A 22,145-nucleotide genomic window follows, 5' to 3' on the forward strand; every position below is an offset into this window, starting at 1 on the left:
AATGTTTATTTTTGAGAGAGAGAGAGAGAGAGAGAGAGAGAGAGAGGAGGGGCAGCAGGGCGGGGGGGAACGGGGGGACAAAACCTGAAGCAGGCTCCAGGCTCTGAGCTGTCAGCACAGAGCCTGACGCAGGGTGGGGCTTGAACTCCTGAATCAGGAGATCATGACCTGAGCAGAAATTGGACGCTCAACCAACTGAACCACCCAGGTGCCCCTCTGCTTGCTTCTCCTTAGGCAGAACTAGATCTCTTTCCCACATTCCAAGCTTCCCTATTTTCTGTTCCCTTTTCTCCACTAAACCACGACAGCAAAAGACACATTTCATAGTGGATTGTGCCACTGACAAGTAGCAGATACATTATTCGTACTAACTGATAAACTATCAAAGTTTATCATGTTGCATTTCAGGAAGTGCTTGTCTTTTAACAGGTAAATAAACTTCCATGAACAAGACTTCTAGGAGTCATCTGGTGAGCTATGCACTTCTCTCCCACCCTCCACAGGAGCAGCACATTCATTTAGCACCTAACCCCACCACCAGTGCTGGGGGCACCAGGCATAAGGCAGTGAACCAGGCATGGTCCATGGGCTTAAGGAGCTCCCAGTAGAGAAACAGGCATAGGGCTATCAGGTGGTGATCTTAGCGCTACTCAAAGGAGTAAATGGAGTGATGTGATATTGAGTGACAAGGGAGTTATTTCAGAATATATGGTTAGTTCTCAAGACTTGATTGTGCAGCAGACATTATTAATGAAAATGAGAAACCAGGAAAGGGAAGACACATTGGAAGATAATTCCAGCTGAGGAAAAAAAAAAAAAGTGAACAAGACTCTAAAGCGAATTGATATTGGCATGTTGAAAGCACAGAGAAAACAGGTTGTGTTTGTCAGAACATAATGGGGGAGGTCATGGGTGGGTGGGGAGCAGAAGGTAGGTGAGGTTACGGAGGGAAGCAGGGCCCTAACCATTTGGGGTTTGTAACTCCTGTAACCCTCTCCTCTGTTTGACCACTAAGTATTAGAGGCTGTCATGAAAGCTCAACCCTTTGCTTTATCCAGGCAATCTTCCTAGGGAATCACAATGTTATACTATATTCTACTGCCATGAGCTTGAAATTATGTGGCATCGGTAGCTTTTTATGTGTTCTGCCTTATTTAAATAGGAACCCTGCACTAATTACTATCAAACGTATATCTCCAGTCTTGGCCTCTTCTCTAAAGGCCAGACTCTTATAATTAACTCCTTACTTCATGCATCCATTCGAATGTCCGATACCACAAACGTAACGTGGTCAAAATTACAGCCACCGATTCCCAAACTGCAAACAAAATCTGCTTCTCCCTCATTCTCCCACCTCAGTTAACAGTACTCCCATTCATCATTTGCTCAGGCCAAAACCTGGAAATAACCCTTGAGTCTTCGTCTCTAGGAGTGGTTCCTCTGGGTTCCTAGATACCATATCACGGCTAGAATTTAAACCCACAGCAAAGTGAACTCAAATCAAACCCAGCGGATTGAGATTTTCTTTTATTCAGACCACCTCTGCCCCGTGCTTAATGGATTCTGAAAACAGAAGAAATGATTAGATACAGTGTCTCCGGAAGGAAAGGAGAGTAATTATGGCAATGACTTTTTAGATCCACCTGTGGCTTCAAACAAGCCATATTCACTTTTCTTCTGTGACCGGAAGATGAATTCATGTATGTAAGAGTATTCTAAATTCCTCTGGACACATCCTGTGTTTATTTTTGCTCACTGCTACATCCCCAGCACCCATGGCAGCACTCCAAGAAAGAAATCTGTTGAATGAGTTCATTCATGAAGACGGCAGGATATTTAACGTCCAAGTAATGCTTTAGACCTGTGTCGTGTGTTGTAGCATTGGCGAAGTTGCCTTTTCCTAGAGGGCAAGCATCATATTTACACTGCATTTTAACCTTACGCATCAATAAGTTTTAACCTTATGCATTTTAACCTTGCGCATAATAGTCGATCCGTAAATACTTATTAAATAAATCATCAATGTACAACAAGATGTTAGTGTCTCTAGAGCCTACTATAGGGCTACTAGTTCGACAATGACTATCGAGTTTCCATTAATCGCAACTACTGAGACCAGAAGACGGGGCAACCAGGGCGAGATACATGCGAGCACTGCAAATAAAAAATAAAAGCATACATACCACCAGACTGGTGGCAGGTGGAACCACATTCTGCCGAGATCCGTGTACCCACAATATGTCATCCGTCCCACAGGTGCTGTTAGCCTTCTTTTCCTCGGGATCATACTTGAAGAGTGCATGCTCCTGTGCATCCTGATTTGTGGGGCTTAAAGGTTCAATGAAGTACCTTTGATCTCCCTGACTGAAGTAGCCCCTGGAAAACATGAGAACCCAGGCTTCTTAAAAAATATTCCTGCTTTTGAAAGCACTATAGACGTAGAGATCGCAAAAAGTTACCAGTGCCGTATAATTTCAAGCTCACGGCCACGGAAAATAGGGTAACATTGCAGCTGAAGATATACTTAGAGATGACCTCAACTTATTTTTTTTATGAGGAAATGGGGCCCGTTGGAGAGAAGCGACTATTGTGATGTCACATAGCTCACCTGTTGTGTCAGAGCTGACACTAGAATGGAAATTTCCTGATTCTCACCCAGTGTTCTTCCAATTCTCAAGCCTTGTCTGCATTAAAGGTGCCTGCAAATTAAGACTTTGGAGTCCTATAAATAAGGATTAAAAATCTGGGTCTATAACTTTTTAGCTCTGATTCCATGGGAAAAGTACCTAGACCCACACAGCCTCAGTTTCTCCTTTTATAAAATGAGAATAGTACCTACCTATTAGAATGATTGTAAGGATTGAAGGACATAATATATAAAGCACTTGAACAACAAATATTATCAATTTCTTATCAATTATCCCTGCTGGAGCCCCAAGCGAAGATTCATTTCACCAATATTTAGGGCTTTCCCATTATTCATTAGTCATTGGATTAAGGGCAGACAGTAAGAAAGAAAAGAGTTGTGGTTTCTCCTCTTGTGGAGCTTATAGTCAAACAAGGAAGATGGATGTGGATCAAAGAGTCACATTTAACCCACAAGTACATATATTATGTGTAATATTCACAATTACAGATAATAGCTATGAAGAAAAAGCATAAGAATATATAGCAAGAGACTGGATTAAGTGTACATTGAATTAGAAGACAAGACTGGATGTGAAGAGAGAAGTAGATGGTTTGTTGCAATGATCTGCATAAAGGACCATGGTACCTTGGAGTAGGATGTGGCAGTAGAACAAGAATGTATTGAATAATCTCAGTGAACGTTTAGAACATATAATCAATGGGGCTTGATAATGGATTGAAAGTGGGTAGTTGAGAGGCAAGAAATCATCAAGGAACCTAGGTTTCTGGATTGGGCAAGAAGTTGGTTGATTATACCATTCACTGGCATAGGGACCACTGGAAAAACACCAGATTTGGGAGGAAATCATTACTTTGATTTGGGGTTCATCAGGACTGAGATTTCATTAAGCTATCTAGATATGGAAGAGATGTGGAGATATGGAAGACAAAATTAGATAATCAAGTCTGGGCATCAGAAGAAATATCTCACTGTAGGCAGATGCCTACAGAAGAAACTGATGTCATAGGCTTGGATAGGACAAGCTGAAGAGGGAATTTAGAGTAAAGAGAGAAGGTGGAGAGGAGCTCCTGTTTCCTAAAGATTCGCGCTCAAAAAAAAAAAAACCCACTATTTTAAAAAAGCAGACAAACAAACACACTTCTGCAAGTAATTCAAATGTGTAATTCACAAACCACTATCAAGAGACCTGTTTCCTTCAAATTTCAAATTCTCGATCCCTTAGGATTCATACTTAACTACAATATAATTCATTATATTTGAGATTCTTCAGCTTTATTAAAATACACACACTCACCCATCACCGCAGATATACGCAAACCATTCTTGAAGCCTTACCTTAGGCCCCTACACGTGCTCATGCTAGCATCAGAAACTTTTTCATTAATGACATGTCCTTGGTAATAACAGTCATCCTAAACAAGAAAAAAAAAAAAGTTTTGTAAAGGAAAGTGTGTGTGTTCTTAGATCCACTCCTAAATCTGAATTTGAAATCTGGCAACAAGATCTATAATATTTTCAAATCCTTTTATGCTGAACAACAGTCAACTTAGAGATACAAAAAAAAAAATGGTTAAGAAGCTTTTTATGGTTAAAACCTTTAATATTTAGTTAATTAGCCCAATGCTTAAGGAACATTTGTTAAATGTTGGTGTAAATATAAGTCTTGCAGAAAAAAGGGTAAGAGGCGTGAATTCAGTCTGGAAGAAACAACATGCAGATGAAAATTGAAAACCCAAGTCCCCAAAACATCAATATTCTTTCCCTGGGCTGATTGCTCATTAAATTATTTTTTCTGACACCTACAAGCTCTTTCCAATGAATAGGTTTTCCAGATTGTGTTGTTGTTTCTTGATGCAATCAAAAAGTTTCAGCAGATTAACTGGATTAGTATGACATCTCTGCTTCCATTTGGAGAAAAGTGCCCAACTGTAGCACTTTTCCATATGGATGTACTTTAATCAAGCACACCTTTCTGCTTTGGGACCGATGAGTATTGACCCACATAAATGTCTGTGCCATCACTATGAGGAGAATGAGTGAAAGCCTTCCAAAAGTAAAATGGAGCTCAGAAAAGATGAAAATGATAAAATACCCCTCACACTACTTAACACAGTTGCCTTCTCTAAATAGGAGTTAAGAGTAAAAAAAGTATTTACAAAAAAACAGAATTCTACAGTTCTGTCATTGAGGAAATAGTCTTGAGATCAAGAGACTATACAATCCAGTGAGGTGATTGGCATTGACTAAAATCATGAGATATAGGGGCGCCTGCGTACCTCAGTTGGTCGAGTGTCAGACTCTTGATTTTGGCTCAGGCCATGATCCCAGGGTTGTGGGATCAAGCCCTATGTTGGGCTCTGCACTGAGTATGGAGCCTGCTTGGGATTCCCTTTCTCTCCCTCTGCCCCTACCCCCTGCTCTCTCTCTGTCTCTAAAAGAAAGAAAGAAAGAAAGAAAGAAAGAAAGAAAGAAAGAAAGAAAGAAAGAAAAGAAAAGAAATGGGAAAAAAAAAAAGGACACAAGACGTATTCAATTTTTCACTCTTCTAATGAAGATGAGCAACTCCTGCCTACTCTCCTAGAGAGAGCCCCTGAAGGCTGGAAAGGGTTACCATGGGTCAAGAAATGCATTTGTTCTTGTCAAACTGTACGAATATTGGAGGATCAATTAAGAAATTACTACTGCTGGAAAAGGCACCAATGTCGTAAATGCTTTCACTTTCCCTGTTTGTATGGCAATGACACTGCCTTTGGGTGTGTGAGTCATACCCTGATTGACAACGAATCTAGGATATTCTATTTTACCATGATCTGTGGGCTGGTGGTGACCTCCCCTCCAGTGGAATTATAATGTGTTTCCGTGTAACCTGGTGCAAGGAGACCCCTGAAGAAAAAAAGAAAAACAAATTCATGGTTACTCACGCTAATTGAAAAGTCCAGTGATCAGGGGTGCCTGGGTGGCTCAGTCTGTTGAGTGTCCAGCTTCAGCTCAGGTCATGACCTCGCGGTTCATGGGTTCGAGCCCCATGTCGGGCTGTGTGCTGACAGCTCAGAGCATGGAGCCTGCTTTGGATTCTGAGTCTCCCTTTCTCTCTGCCCCTCCCCCACTCACCTCTCTCTCTCTCTCTCTCTCTCTCTCTCTGTCTCAAAAATAAACATTTAAAAAAATTTTTTAAAAAAGTCCAGTTATCAAAATGAAAGCTTTAACTGGATGCGCAGGAATGTTCTAGCTCCTGAGCTCATCCTCCTAACCCCTCAAGACTAATACAAGCATGAAGACTGAGAGGGCCAGAGATATGCCTGACTAGCATGGAACAGTATCTGCTTTTTCATCAGACTTTTATACTTATTTAGGGGAGATAAATTTCCATTTCCAAATGGAAGTGAGAAGGGTAGAGTTGATAAAAATGCCTAAAAAGGGCAGCGTCCCTCACCAGTTTACGATAACTATATTTTCACCAGTCCTTTTCAGTTCCCAGCGACTGCTAACAACCGTAGCAGTGAAAGTCTATTGGGAACTGACATGCATTTGGTAGGTAGGGCCCTTCCAGAGATTTCACCGAGCTTTTTTGAGTTCTTTCAATGACCCACCAGCACATTAAGAGTCTGGATATACCTTTTATTCAATTTTTTTTTTCAACGTTTATTTATTTTTGGGACAGAGAGAGACAGAGCACGAACGGGGGAGGGGCAGAGAGAGAGGGAGACACAGAATCGGAAACAGGCTCCAGGCTCTGAACCATCAGCCCAGAGCCCGACACGGGGCTCGAACTCATGGACTGCGAGATCGTGACCTGGCTGAAGTCGGACGCTTAACCGACTGCGCCACCCAGGCGCCCCTGGATATACCTTTTAAAGAGGCGGGGTGGGGAGAAAAGGAAGAAACTAGTAGGTGTAAAATGCCACCTGAGTTACACACTTTACATGGATCATTCATTTCATCCTTTCTGAAGTCTTACATGGTAAATATGACTCACATTATTTTCCAGATGAGATTATGATAGGGAAAAATCTGTTACAAAGTGGCCGACAGGACTGATAGGGAAATTCCAGTCCCTGCCCAAAGACTCCCCTTCCCGGTTCCTCTTCCTACCCCTCTTGCCACACAGGCCAAATTACTACTAATGCGGAATTCGGAAGTCACAGGCTATAAATTGTTCCGTCTGCTTACGAACTCAGACCTCTGGAGAGTGACCTTCTCTGAGCCCGCCTGTGTGAAATAAACCTCCTGCCTTCCGAGATCCCTGAGTGCCGCTTGGTTCTTCGGCTGGGTGGATCCAGGCCAGGTTCCATAACAATTACACAGTTCCAGTGGCAAAGGATCATATCCAGGTCTGCTTCAAGTCCACACCTGTACTATTTCCACCCTGCCACGTGATTTCCAAACTCCAGGCTCTTGTGAAGTTTTGCAAAAGGCAAAGAGTCTATTTGAATGAAAAAAAAATCTTGCTGTACTATATAGGATAATTAAAGGATTGAAAGAGCTTGAAAGCACAGAATTTGGGGGGGCGGGGGAGCTACATTTGAAATAGTCAAGATGTAGGATGATCAAGATCTGGGCAAGAGCAGAGGCCATGAAATTTGCAAGAAATGTTGCCTGTGGCCGGCGTGAATAAAGAGAATGAGGAACAGGAGGACAATGTAATTGCATGAGAAAGTGGGCGGGTTAGTGTGTAACTGGGTGGGAAAGAACACTGGCGTTGGAATCAGGAGAGCCCAATTGGTTCTAGGGGTTATTTAACTTAGATATATCTTTTTTTTTTTCCTGATGGAAATGATTGCGAATCGTTTTAAAACCTAATCTTTCAGGGGGCACCTGGGTGGCTCAGTTGGTTAAGTGTCAGACTCTCGATTTCAGCTTAGGTCATGATCTCGAGGTTCATAGGATCAAGCCTCACTGTCAACGCAGAGTCTGCTTAGGATTCTCTCTCTCTCTCTCCCTCTCTCTCATCCCCTCCTCAGCCCATGTGCTCTCTCTGTCTCTCTCTCTCTCAATAAATAAACAAATCTAATCTTTCAGTCCAAGTAAATAAAATACAATAATGTCATGTAATTTCACTCATATGTGGAATTTAAGAAACACAACAGATGAACATAGGGGAAGGAGAGGAAAAATAAGTTACAAAGAGAGAGGGAGGCAAACCGTAAGAGACTCTTCAATACAGAGAACAAACTGAGGGATGCTGGAGGGGTGGTGGGCGGGGGGTGGGCTAAATGGATGATGGGCATTAAGGAGGGCACTTGTTGAGATGAGCACTGTGGATTATATGCACGTGATAAGCCACTGGGTTCTACTCCTGAAAGCCATACTACACTGTACGTTAACTAACTTGAATTTGAATAAATAAATTTAAAATTAAAATATTAAAATAACAAAATAATGTAGGGGAAGGTCTAGAAATCCGCCTTTTCCTTGAACTTGATAAAATGTATATCTGCTTGTACCTCATTCACTGTGTTTTATTACTAGAAGAATTGAAACACTAATAAACTATTGTTTTGCTCAACGTAAACCACTTCAGTAGGAACATATATTCACCCAACCCCGTGGGCCAGTCGAGAGAAAAAGCTTATTAGCCGAGGTTTTTGAGAGCCTTAAGCAGAAACAGACTCATTCAGCACAGTTTCCACCTGCTAACGTTTTGTTGGTGAGGGTAATGTGAGAAGTAAAAACACTTACTTGCTTTTTTTCAAATAAAGCACTGCAATTTTCCCATTAACTGTCATTTCATACTTCAATTCAGTTTCAAATTTTTCCTGCAAAAATGCACAAACATTCGCTGGTAGTTATAAATACACAAATAATTGATTTGGCTGCGTTCATCTTTTAATCATCAGCAAACAATGCCTGCTTTCTTTAGCAGTAGTCCATATAATAGCAAATGTCTGCTTCTGGTCTCTTTTAACAAATCACACAACTCTGCCACCTGAATGGACAAATTACCTGAGACCTGTATATCCATCCATCTATCCATCCATCCACCCATCCACCCATGCATTTTACAAATATTATTTCAGTTATAGGCATGATATATACAAATATTATTTGAGTTATAAGCATGACTCTATTTGGTTCCGGAAATTCAACACTAAGCAAGAAAAAATTGATGCCAACTGTCAGGAAGCTTAAAATCTTGTGGAAATACAGATAATAAAAATGATTTATATGATAAGAGACATAAATATGAATGCAGTGTAGGATGTCTAACACCTTAAGGTCAGAAAAGGCTTTCCTGAGGAGGTAACATGTAAGCGGAGACATGAATTAGCCAGGTGAAGCAGGGTGGCGAAGTTATTTGAGAAGAAGGAATAGTAAGCACACAGACCCAGAGACCTCAAAGACTCTTACGGATGATTTTTGGTCTGGAGGTCTTCTCAAGGCTAAATGGAAGCTAGAATATGGACAAAACAACAGAAATATGTATTCGAAAGCAGAAAGAAGTCATCAGGAAGAAAATAAGTCTTAGGAGTTCAGAATGGGAAAGTATTACCTCAAATAAACCTCATGGAGAAAAGGAGAATGGTTGGAAATTGAGATTTTTTTTTTTTATATCCAAGAGGAGATAGGACTGTACAGAAGTGTGTTAAAGAAGATGTTATTGTGTGCTGAATGTTGATTCTGTTCTATAAAACAGTGAATCTAAAAACTCCCTGCGGGGTGCCAGGACATTGTTATTAAAGAGATCTAAATATGTCAGACCAAATATGACTGAGTGCGGTTTTCTCTGCTTTTCTTCTCTCCTCCGTCTCCTGGCCAGAGCAATACCTGAGCTCAGCGAGGGACAATAGCGAATTTGGGCCTCCAGATCAGGAGGATTGTGCCGGGGTTTGCCACCTCCAAAGTCAACCATTATGGCCCACATTCCCTTTAAATGATCAATTATTGGAGTCTTTTCTGAAGTCAAAAACTCCTAAGCACAATGTGTGGATCTAGATGAGGAGAGGCTGCTGTAATTCACATCATGTTTATAAACACCAGGAGCTGGGGGGAAAAAAGCCTGAGGGTTGAAAATAGAAATTATAGGGGCGCCTGGGTGGCGCAGTCGGTTAAGCGTCCGACTTCAGCCAGGTCACGATCTCGCGGTCTGGGAGTTCGAGCCCCGAGTCAGGCTCTGGGCTGATGGCTCAGAGCCTGGAGCCAGTTTCCGATTCTGTGTCTCCCTCTCTCTCTGCCCCTCCCCCGTTCATGCTCTGTCTCTCTCTGTCCCAAAAATAAATAAACGTTGAAAAAAAAAACTAAAAAAAAAAAAAAGAAAATAGAAATTATAGGGAGTCATTGTAACCACTTATTATTCAGGTTTAAGAAAGGCCAGATGGGATTAAAATATTTGGAGGATAGTAAATATAATCTTCTACCCAGAAGAAGCCTCCAGGTATGTGTTTCCTGTCAGCAATGGATTTTTGTAGATTTTCACCTAAAATTTATTTGGTGGTGGTTTTAGAAAAGATTGTTGCTTTTGGACTGGAAGTTTTAGCCAACACTAGCATAGAGATTATAGACGAAAGGAAACAGCAAGGAAGAAAACAAGTCTTTGTGAAAGAGGGTGCTCTAGGTGATGTTATAACTGTACTTTCCAAGTAGAAGTCCATGGTGGAAAGCAATGCCTGCTAATAAAAAGCGTATCCTGGGGCGCCTGGGTGGCGCAGTCGGTTAAGCGTCCGACTTCAGCCAGGTCACGATCTCGCGGTCTGTGAGTTCGAGCCTCGCGTCGGGCTCTGGGCTGATGGCTCAGAGCCTGGAGCCTGTTTCAGATTCTGTGTCTCCCTCTCTCTCTGCCCCTCCCCGGTTCATGCTCTGTCTCTCTCTGTCCCAAAAATAAATAAAAACGTTGAAAAAAAAAATTAAAAAAAAAAAAAAAGCGTATCCTACTTGTATACAACCTGGGTCCTGAACTGTGGGTTAGGAGAGGAAAGATGCACCTTGATTTGGACAGTGTCCACTAGATGGAAATTATTTGGAGCCCAATGAATAAGGTTAGCTGGCCATAGGGACACATAAATAAACACTTCCTCCAGGAGAAACACCATCCATGGGTAAGGTTTAGTGGGTGGATTGAGAAGGCCACCATCCCGGACGTTCCTGGGAGGGGAGCAAGAGGATGAAGTCAAGATGATGCCCATGCACACAGAAAATAAATAGCCAAGGAAGCCCTCGAAGTCCCAGGGAGGTGTGGTGCCAGTAATACAACTGTTGCCATGGCATACAGTAGTCTGAGGCCTCCAGAAACTCTGGTGGACCCAGCTAAGACCTGAAATTGTTCCCAACATAAGGAAGGTACTGTGCCGCCAGATGTTTTATTTTGTGACATGAGCCAACAGCCTGGCAGTTTTGGCCTCAAAGGAAGTGTGTGGGCTCTATAGGCAGAATCCTGGGAAGATAGGAATTACCTTTGAATATTAAGTTCCCAACACCCGCGACCTTAATTAAGTACTTACTGAATACATTTCTATGCAGATATATGGGTAATATATTCCAGTTACACTAATTCATGGATGTGCCCATTTGTTCATTTGTTTATTATCCATTTGCTCATTTATTCAACAAATAGTTATTCAGTTTTCCTTATGCCATGCATACGCAGCATAACCAAAAATACGATAATGAAAAAAAAATGCAAGTTTCTACTCAGCCCCTGAGTATCCCCTCCAGAAAATTTTTCAGAGGACTATTTCATGATGCCAGGCATGATGAAGTCAGAAGGATGGGGCCAGGCTCTTGGCACAGCTGAAGGTAAAGCCAGTGCCTCTGTTCTCTAGACCAGTAGAGGACACAGTTGATTAATAGTACGTATGTTGTTGATAGCGCTGCTATTAAACATGGGGGTATATGTGCCCCTATGAATCAGCACCCCTGTATCCTTTGGATAAATCAACAATAACCAAATTATAGAAAGAGCCCAAATGTCCATCAACTGATGAGTGGGTAAAAAAGGTATAGATAGATAGATAGATAGATATAGATATAGATACACACACACACACACACACACACACACACACACACACAATGGAAAACCTCTCAGCGATGAAAAAGAATGAAATCTTGCCATTTGCAACAACATGGATGGAACTGGAGGGTATTATGCTAAGTGAAATAAGCCAGGCAGAAAAAGACAGATATATCTTTGTATTCGTATGTGGAATTTGAGAAACTTAACAGAAGACCATAGGGGAAGGGAAGAAAAAATAAGTTACAAACAGAGAGGGAGACAAACCATAAAAGACTTAAATACAAAGAACAAACTGAGGGTTGATAGGGGTGGGAGGCGGGGTAGGAGGGCAGGGAAATGGGTGATGGGCATTGAGGAGGGCACTTCTTGGGATGAGCACTGGGTGTTGTATGGAAGTGATGAATCACGGGAATCTACTCCCAAAGCCAAGACTACACTGTATACACTATATATTAGCTAATGTGACAATAAATTATTTAAAAAAATAAAAAAATATTTAAAAAATAATAATAAGTATACAAGTCCTCATCTTCCCTGCTTTGAGAAGTGATTAATTTCACTGAGAATGTATATAACATCTTCAGGATGTAGAGATCCCTTCCGTCACATGCATTCCAAATTCTAGTCATTTTGAATAATTGCTAATCAATTCTTTGCACAAGGAGGACCGATAATCTCAACGCAGAAACCACGAAGAGAGCTTCTTTTTTTTCAATATATGAAAGTTATTGTCTAATTGGTTTCCATACAACACCCAGTGCTCATCCCACAAGGTGCCCTCCCCAATACCCATCACCCACCCTCCCCGCCCTCTCACCCCCCATCAACCCTCAGTTTGTTCTCAGTTTTTTTTTTAATTTTTTTTCAACGTTTATTTATTTTGGGGACAGAGAGAGACAGAGCATGAACGGGGGAGAGGGGCAGAGAGAGAGGGAGACACAGAATCAGAAACAGGCTCCAGGCTCTGAGCCATCAGCCCAGAGCCTGACGCAGGGCTCAAACTCACGGACCGCGAGATCGTGACCTGGCTGAAGTCGGACGCTTAACCGACTGCGCCACCCAGGCGCCCCTGTTCTCAGTTTTTAAGAGTTTCTTATGCTTTGGCTCTCTCCTACTCTAACCTCTTTTTTTTTCCTTCCCCTACGAAGATAGCTTCTAACAACTTGGCTTATTTGTATAACAGAGTTCTTATTGGCCATAAGCTGTATGTGAACAAAAAGGGAAGATTCTGTGGAAGGGAAGAGAATGTGCCTGCTGCGTGTTAGATAGACAAGGAGGCCCTGGCTTCTATAGTCTATGCTTGTGAAACAAGTGTCATGGCAGAACTCAGCAAGCCTGACCAGGCAGGCCTGAAATATCAGACATGCAGCAGCACAGGACCTTATATTTGTAGACAGAACACGTTCACAGGGATGTGAAAAAAGCCCCATGGTATGATCGCCACCTAGAATACAGGGCATCGTTAAATCTGAATTCCAGATAAAGTGAATAATTTTTAAATACAAGCATGACCCACATGATATTGGAGATGACGTATACAAAAAAAAAAAAAAAGCTTTCATTGTTTATCTGACATCCAAATTTAACCGGGTGTCCTGTATTTTTATTTGCTAGAATCTGGTGATTCTATACACAGTAGTCCAGGAACTGTAAGAATGAGAGCTAAACATCTGTGACGAGGGAAAGGAGGTGAGATTCTGAAATATCAGAGGATGAAAACAGTGACTGGGAAAAGCAGATCAATGCCTTTGGAATGTTTTCTTCAGCCAGGAATTGTTTTTTGTGGTTTTTAGTGGTTTGATCACATTCTTGCTGGCCGGTACTTCAAAGGCATCAACCAGCACCTGAGAACATCAATGCTAGTTGAATAATACTAAAAGGCAAATATGACTGAGTTACATGTATTTGTGAGATGGTCGGAAGCATTCAGTCCTCGTCCTGTCACATTCTTCATGGCGAATAACATGTTACCTCCTACTGTCGACAACTGAAGGCAGCAAGGAGACTCTTGCAAATATACTCCACAAAACGACAAAAATAAAAATAAAATTCACCCTATAAAGAAACATTAAAGCCCTCCAATCGTTTAGGCACATTTCCCTTTGGTTGTCTATGGAATTTGGTGAAATGTTTTTATTTCCTCCAAAAGGTAAGATGGATGTGTTCTGTGGGGATTTCTTTGAATCAATGAACATTTATGGAACACCTTCCATAGGACAGGTTGAGAGGTGAGGGTAAGGAGGAGCAGAGGCATGTTAAAGGTAGAAAAAAACCCACTTTTTTTTTATTGACGTGGGCAGTTTCAACCCAGATGAGAAGATTAAACTTATTCTCACAGTCACTTGGACACACACACACACATACACGATAATGATAGTGAAATCAATATTAAGAGAAAATCAAGAGCCACATGGTGTAACACTGGCCATTCCTGAAGCATGACTCCAGGAAAAGGATCTATCAGTACATATACAAATATTCCATGTTTACTTTACAAGAATAGAATATGAACTGGGTGTTACATATGGGGAGAACATGTTAAATAGGAAAAAAAAATCCATAAGAAGGGCCGAGTGGTAGAAATAAACATATTGCCAAGAAAGGCTTTGAGATTACCAAAGCTGACTAAAAAGGAGGTTGTGTTGAGAAGCAGAAAGATAACAAAACGGCTTAATAAACCATTATATTAAGCAAAAGAGCCATGACAGTTAGTCAGAAGTAGAAGGTGGTGAGTTATATAAGACAGTGCCATAGCATAATCATGAGCAGGGAGTTAATAATTGCATCCTGCTTTGCTTTGCACGTAAGTTTTCTCCAAATAGCCATATAAAGTAAGCATTCCTATCATTATCTCAATTTTAAGATGAAAAAATTGAAGCTCATCAGTGTCTAACAGAGAAAATTAACAAAGCTAAGATGTGAATATAAACAAGCCTTTTGAATTCAGATCCTTTACACTTTTACTATGAATCAAGGAAAGATAAGGCTTATACAATCAGTGAATCGAGTTGTGGACTAGAAAAATAATGTATTGGCAATAAACATCAAGCACATTGTATCAACTGCATCCATCCACTCAATTCTTCCAAAACTTAAGATTGATCATCTAATAGGTGTCAGTAATTATTCTAGAGTTTTTCAACAAAATAAATTGTTCAAAAGCTTAAATTTGTTTTATGAGGAATTCACTTTAAAACACTGGACGTGTATTAACTTTCCTCAAAATATTCAGTGACAAAAAGGTACCTGGTGTTTTTAAGAGAATACTGGAAAGCATTTGAAGAGGGCCATACTGATGAGGAACCCAGTGCAAACAGGTCCCATTTAAATTTATCAGAAACATTTTGTTGAGAGAGAATAATTTCAATAAACAGGGTCTCCTATGGGTTCTGCTATTATAAACATGTTTGCTTTAGAAGAAATCATCTGTGGGGAAGCTTATCCAGTGGGGAGGATATGTACTCCCAGTGAGTTGCATCTTACAATATTTCTACAAGTTATTATTTATGTCTCATTTATCTGTATTTTTCCTGTCTCCCAGCAGAAGACTCCTGAGTGCAGGTAATGAGAAAACTGTTAAATGGATCATGTTTTAGATTTTAGCTTTTGACTGAGACTGTGTTGTTTCATTAAGTAGTAAGAATTCTACAAACTTCAATAACTTTCTCTTTAGGAAAAACAAAAATAAATTTCATGGTTAATTACAGTAATTCATCTGAACTTAATATGCATATATGTATATTAATTGATTCACAATATTTTATTTTCTACTTCAGTTTTAATGTTCATGGTTTTGTTTGTGTGTGTGTACATAGATATGCAGATGATCGATAAGTAGATAATAGATAGATAAAATAAACTGTATCTAATTTCTTTGGAAGTACACAGAATTAGAAATTACCATAAAAGTATTAAGGTTTACTCTCTGTGTGACCTTGGACAGTTTATTTCAACCGTCAGAACCTTAATCTGCAAAAAAATGAGGCTCAAAATAGAACATTGGGTTATTGTGACGATTAATAAAAATAATATGGGTCAAATAACAAATGAAAATGTCTCTATATAAATATGTGTACATATTTATATATTAGAGTTATATATCTATATGTATACCACCTGTAAATATATGCATTTTTTTTTCAAGACTCTTCGTTAAGTCAAAAGAAGTACCTGTTGTTCTGGCTCCTTGACCTCTCTTTTATGAAGTGAATGAAGTCTTCTGGGATAAACCACTTCATAGTTCTTCACTCCAGAGAGTTCTTTTATCGTGTTTACTGAGGAGGGAAAAAAAGGTAAGAGCAGATTGAGTGAAGCAGAAGAAATAAACAAGCCTGTTGGTAATAATCAGCCGTATTGGGTTTCGGCAATAATGCCACATACAGAGGCTTAACTGAGTTTTATGCCAGAGTAATTTAAGAGTAGAGAGACAAAATCAGAAACCCACTCTTCCTCTCAGATCTTTAGCCTAGACCTTCACATACATCCCCACTGAAAGCTTGCAAGTGTATCTCTATTTGGTGAAAGTATTTCTTTTGGATTTTTCCATTTCTCTTTGCTACCTTGAATCTTCTGCGGAGGAACGTAGCAAGCAATACAGGCCAGCACAGAAAGGCAGAAACCAAACTAACCTTCTAAGACAATCTTCTATCAGTGTCAGCATAATTGAGTAGAAGTACTCTGAAAACTACACAGTGTTACAAAAATGAAATCAATGATGTATGCCATTTCTGATTCTAATATTTTTTCGTATTGTCGAATAGCAATATTTTACATTAACGAAGAAAACTATGATGCAGTAATAAAGCTCCAATGCCAGCTCCATAGAATGCTTGGCTTTTGCAATACAGGTAAACTTATTTTTGCATACAAAGCATGAAAAGAATAAAAATTAGAGAAGCAAACAATTAGAGCACTATTACTGGTCCGGAAGGGAACTTTGAGCCTGGAGCCATTATGGAAAGACAATTGAACAGTTACCTCATCCAACCTTCTATCTACATTTTGAATTCTCATCTCAGCATTGTTTCTACAAGTTATTTTTGAGATGAATTCAGCTTTCCGAAAACTAACACTGCATTTTCTATTTTCTTTTTTATTTTCCCACTTGATGGAGTCCTTCCTCCGTGTAGAATAGTGTCTAAGTAAATGTCAATAGATCAGCTCTTTGGCTTCTGGAGGGGCTACTGGTCTACCCAGAATATAGGTGCAGTAGAAACCAAAAATCAAAGTATGGGCCCAGGCTGGCCATTTACTAACACTGTGGTCTGGAAGGGCTTTAGTTCTCTGGGTAATGACTAGAGTGCTTTCTAAAGATAATCCCAACTTATTAAAGCACTCAAACCTAAATTCTATGGTAATATAAATTTATATTATTTTTTGATCTTTTAACAAATAACATTGAGTATTTTTTGTCAGTCATCTTGGGTGACTTGTACGCTTATCCCAAAGATGTCCCAGAGAATATTTTTTTAAATGTTGTTTATAAACTAAAGCAGAAGCTTTAATTTTTTTTTTAATGCTTGTTTATTTTGGAGACAGAGAGAGACAGAGTACCAGCGGAGGAGGAACAGAGAGCGAGAGGGGGACATGGAATCCAAAGCAGGCTCCAGGCTCTGACGTGGGGCTTAAACTCACAGACCGCAAGATCATGACCTGAGCCGAAGTTGGATGCTCAACTTACTGAGACACCCAGGCGACCCTAAAGCAGAAACTTTAAAAAATTCCTAGTTATGTCCATTTTCTTTTATCATTTTAGGATGGCTAAATGCACTTGACCACTTAAGAGCCATTGGCTAAATCTCATTAGGTAAAAACCAGGCCATTAAAGGGATATGCAATAGCTTTTCTTTCAATGAGATTTACTTGAGATTTACTCCTAAAAACATTTTGAAAACATTTAAAATCATGGAATCAACCCTAGGATACTGGAACTTTGGGTTTGGTTCTAATTTTTTAATTGGTTAAAAAGACAGAAGATTAAATGACCTTTAAGGACAGTTCATGTAGTCTATGGTTTTCTGCAAACAAATACCGAATTCTCTGTAATCTCTTTGAAGAGATGAGGATCATTTGGAGAAAGTTGTAATTGGTTTTGATAAAATAAGTATCATTACATAGACAAGACTTCAAGAACTAGATAAGATACCTCAAGACCTTCTTGCTGTTGCGGAGATAATCACTGGGCATTTTTATTTCTATTTAATTTATTTTTTGTAAAGACCTTCTTGCTGTTGCAGAGATAATCACTGGGCATTTTTATTTCTATTTAATTTATTTTTTGTAAAGGAAAACAATAATATTATTTATCAAAAAATTTTATAACAGAAATTAAAAAGCCTAAAGGAACATTAAATCGATCATTTTAGCATTGAGTTAAAATTTTCCTAATTATCATAATTATGTCAAAATAATAAGATGCCAAGAGGTTCAGAAAATTACTCTTGCCACAAATTAACTGACGGCATTGACACAATTCCCTGAAGCTTCTTGCAAACCTGTAATACCAAACAAGCACACCATAAGGCAACCACATGCTGTCTTGTGGGTTATGTCCAATCAGTGCAATTAGTCCCATTAATATGGAGTTCATGAAGCCATATAGTCACCAATGTGCAGCCAAAGTAACTCTTCTAACAATGCTGTTTGAAAATTGGTTTTCATCCATGATACACTATTCCAAGAGTAAATATCAGCCCAAGTTGCCCTTGGGTCATAAAATAATAACTATCCGGCTGATTCTTTTTATCAAAGCAAAAAATGACAGCACACACACATTCCCCTTTCAGAAGGGGTGAGGGAAACAGGCCATCCGGCCAATGCAAGTTTTCTTGACATATACACGCATCTCCATGCTTCTACTTAGTATCTAAATCTTAACATTTCATGAAATCGGAAACTACCAATTGACTTAAATACGAAGTCAAATATGTACATTAGCGGAGAAATTTACCTCCAGCTCTTTGATGGCTGCACACTTCCAAATGGCAAATAAAATCTATCAACCAAGAAACCAGAATACTTTTTTAAAAAGCCTCTGGCAACCTCTCACTATCTTCAGTGTGCAAGCAACAGATTTTCGGCTCTTCCCAAGCTCTTGCAACATAGTACATTCTCTACAGGAAACAGACTTTCTCTTAATGGCTCTTATTTTTGTGGGACCAAGAAGGCCCCTGAAAGAATGAGATTCAAATGATCACAGATGACCCAAGTTAGAGATACACAGCAGACCGAAATATCGTTTGGCTCAATCATCCTTCAGGTTGATGGAAATGACGCAGCCTCCTCCCAGCTGAATAAAATCAGGCTAATTACTTGGAAGCCTGTGGAACAAACACAACTAACTGCCATCCTGGGATTACACAAATCCGAGATGTAACACAATATGTTTCTACTAATTCATTTTAGTACTCGCTTTCTCTCTCTCCCACAGAACTCACACGTTGGATTACTTCTGGCCGGCAACACTAGATCGAGAAAAAACAAAACTATTATTTTGGATTGCCTGAGATAATTATTTTACTGTATATTGGTTTTAGAAAAGCGAATACTCATTGGCAAGATTAATATCACAGGCACTGGTCTGGATTGCCACGTTCTGTTTTAATGTGTTTGGGGGCAATTTTGGAGTTTAGCACATTTGTGTATAATATTTGGCATTTTCATTTTTGATCACATCTGTTCCAAATCGTTTAAAGAATGTCTTTCCAAACTAAACACATGACATTAAGCCCTGGATCAGAGTTTATTCAATATTGACTTCAGATCTGGGCTACGCTGCACCCCCTCAAACTCTGGCGATTGGAAGCTTAGTGTAGTAAAAGTGACGACAAACATCAAGGAAAAAATGCATCCTCATTAAATCTATCATTTTGGCTATGAAGATTAAATTATAAATGCTCTTGAGGCTCATCCAGTCATTTTATGAAGATAAGAAAGAATTGTTAATTTGAAACAAAATAATTTTAAAAAGTACTGTACCCTCTGGATATCCTGTAGAAATATATTAAAGAACTTTCTCTTTTGTCAGTGCACGTACATCTCACCCCCAAACAACTGTTACATCCTTTTAAATATTTGGGTTTTTTCCTATGATGAAATCCTAGAAGTTATTTTTCTCAGGGGATGGTGAAGTGCGTACAAACAGCTGGCCTAATTATACTTCATTATTTTATTTCATGTCTATGGAAACTGGGCACAAGTCATGGTCTGAGGCACATATTTTTTCTTTGGATGGTGGGGGCAGATCAACAAAAAGGAAGAGATGAGAAAATGAGAATTGCTTTATTTTTTACATTCTGGCTGGGAAAGAAATCCATGTAGGAATATATCAGTAGGAATAATACTCACTGCCAAGGGGACAGTCTTGAAAATAAAAAAATGGAAGGTAAAGTGGGGGGGGGGGGAACTCTCTGTTCAAGATAGAAGATGAGGGGGTAACTGTCTGTCGGTCACCCTGTTCTCACAAGAGATACTGCAAACCCTCTGTCCCCACCACCAAATACTTGAAGACATCACGGTTTTAGGCATGGTTTCTAAGGAAGCTGTCTCTTGGTGCCATGTTGTGAATGCAAAGACGAGAGAACAGAATCAGCTAGTATGCCCAATGTGAAAAGCCTGTCATGTGGGTGGACTCCAGGGTTAGCTGTTAATGGATCCTGCTTGATCTAAAGCTAGTTCCCAAGCAATTCTCAGGGGCCAACCAAGTGAGGGATCCCAAAGAATTTTTAGAGATAGCACTTTTGGAGACATGTAGGGAAAGAAGGTTTCTATTAAGGTTGACTCCCAAAGTAGAAATTGAAGTCAATAACTTAAATGCCCAGCACAGTTCTCTAGTTAATGATGTGAAGTAAAACTCTCAGAAGCCTGGAAAAGAAATCAGAAACAGTGGGGAGGAGGTGGGGAGAATTACTTTTAGTGACCAAGTAGGGAGAGTGCGAGAGAGAAGAGAATCTTTCCCTCCCTAACCCTATACTTCTTGTTGATGATCTGTTCCCATTCCTACGTCTCCGCAAGCACTCTAAAACCCAAGAAAAGATTGAATGGGAAGGATTTTCATGCACCGAAGCTAATGTGGTGACTTAAATAAGCTCTGGAAATAGGAATACGTTAAGGAAATGTGTTACCCAATTAAATTTAACCAACATCTAATTGGCGAATTTCTCAGAAATGGAGGGACAGGCCAGAAGTGACCTATTATGGAGAAGTAAAATTTCTCTCCTTTTGAAGTCTTACGTGTTTGATAACCAGCAAAATAGAAATAAATGATCCATTTAAGCTTAACGATAACCTTGTTTTGATCAGGTAATAGCACAATGCTTTAGAAATATCAAGCTGGTCACCTGTTTATTCCTAATTAGTCATACTTATTATCACCAGTAATGGCAGGACCAAACATAAAAACGTGCACTCAAAAGGAACACGACGAGCCAAACTGGTCCCTATAATCACAGCGGATACTTTCTAAAAGCCTCATGCACAGCGGTAGCTAGTCAAATCCTCTGCATCTTTACTACTCTGAAAATGACAAGCGGGATTTGACGAATTCCGCTTTGTGACACAAAGATCATATTCTCTGCTTCAATTAAGCTGTATGAAGTTTTCCCTTTGATGGCTATGTATTCCCATATCAGACATAGGAAAATGGATTCAAGTCGTCTCCTTCCCTCTCCTTTACATTGAGGGTTTACAGAAGTCACAGCCCCCCCCCCCAAACAGCAGACTAAAACCAGCCCAACTGGTGAGTAAAATTGGTTTAAAAAAAAAAAAGCTATTGAGAGAATGTGAAAAGCAAACAGTTCACTGGCGTATCTAACAGAACCTGAAAAGGAATTAAACACCGACCTGGAACTGGAGAAAGGAGGAACGTGACCGTGACCGTCAGAAGAAGCCCCTGCAGCATGCTGGATGAGCCCAGGGGCAGAGTGCCTGCCCTTCTCGCTCAGGGTGCACTGCTTGATCTGTCCCTGACTCCTCTCAAGTGAGACAGAATGAAACTCCCGGGTTCATTCTTGTCTCTGCTTCAGGAAGTGTTTACTAAAGGTGTTGCACAACCCTGAAGCTGTTGTCCTGCAACAATGGCCCTGCAGGAGGAAGTTCTGGCTGCCTCCTGGCTCTAAGGCTCCTTTACCATAAGCTATTGTTTCTCTTTCTTTCGTGCTTCCCGCATTCCCCACTCTGGAGTAGTACATTTCCAGTATATGACTATAGCCCACGAAGCTACCTTGGGCTAACTGGCTTGGATGGACCTTGGTAAGTGTGCACATTTATTATGTATGTTATAAATGTATGCAAATGTTTATATATGTATTTGCTATGTATTATATATGTATTGCTAAATATATGCTATGTTTACAGATGTATTTGCTATATATGTATTTGTGAATGGCATTCTTCCTGCACATACAGATGCGGTTCAGTGAAGCAATTTCTAATCCACTCCAATTATTAGATAAAATTCTCTTTTCCAGTTATCTTCTATTCTGTTCTCACACAATGGTGCTCTCAGGGAGCTTGAGCCATCCTGAAATAAGAATGTAGGACAATACA

The 22,145-nt window shown here is 39.9% G+C and overlaps 1 protein-coding gene and 1 long non-coding RNA gene across 6 annotated transcripts in view; one reads left to right on the forward strand and one right to left on the reverse strand.

The window, feature by feature from the left end:
* The window catches only part of LOC125164696 (uncharacterized), a 41,332-nt gene extending 21,822 nt beyond the window's left edge, over positions 1–19,510 (forward strand). Inside the window, exons 3-4 of the long non-coding RNA XR_007151858.1 lie at positions 15,745–15,892; positions 19,030–19,510. This is a non-coding gene — a long non-coding RNA (uncharacterized LOC125164696). The remainder of the gene's footprint in view (positions 1–15,744; positions 15,893–19,029) is intronic.
* The window catches only part of ADAM28 (ADAM metallopeptidase domain 28), a 74,981-nt gene extending 53,374 nt beyond the window's left edge, over positions 1–21,607 (reverse strand). For all 5 annotated transcript variants that reach the window (XR_007151857.1, XM_047857548.1, XM_047857547.1 and 2 more), the window contains exons 1-6: positions 21,441–21,607; positions 15,771–15,874; positions 8,330–8,406; positions 5,455–5,533; positions 3,986–4,062; positions 2,184–2,376 (exon numbers count right to left, since the gene is read on the reverse strand). Coding sequence is in view for 4 of the 5 variants with exons in the window: in XM_047857548.1 (XP_047713504.1) it covers positions 2,184–2,376; positions 3,986–4,062; positions 5,455–5,533; positions 8,330–8,406; positions 15,771–15,874; positions 21,441–21,498 (588 nt within the window). In the remaining variant the exon portion in view is untranslated. The remainder of the gene's footprint in view (positions 1–2,183; positions 2,377–3,985; positions 4,063–5,454; positions 5,534–8,329; positions 8,407–15,770; positions 15,875–21,440) is intronic.
* Positions 21,608–22,145: the final 538 nt, after the last annotated feature.

Source organism: Prionailurus viverrinus, chromosome B1 (assembly GCF_022837055.1).
Source record: "Prionailurus viverrinus isolate Anna chromosome B1, UM_Priviv_1.0, whole genome shotgun sequence".
Classification (NCBI taxonomy): Eukaryota; Metazoa; Chordata; class Mammalia; order Carnivora; family Felidae; genus Prionailurus; species Prionailurus viverrinus.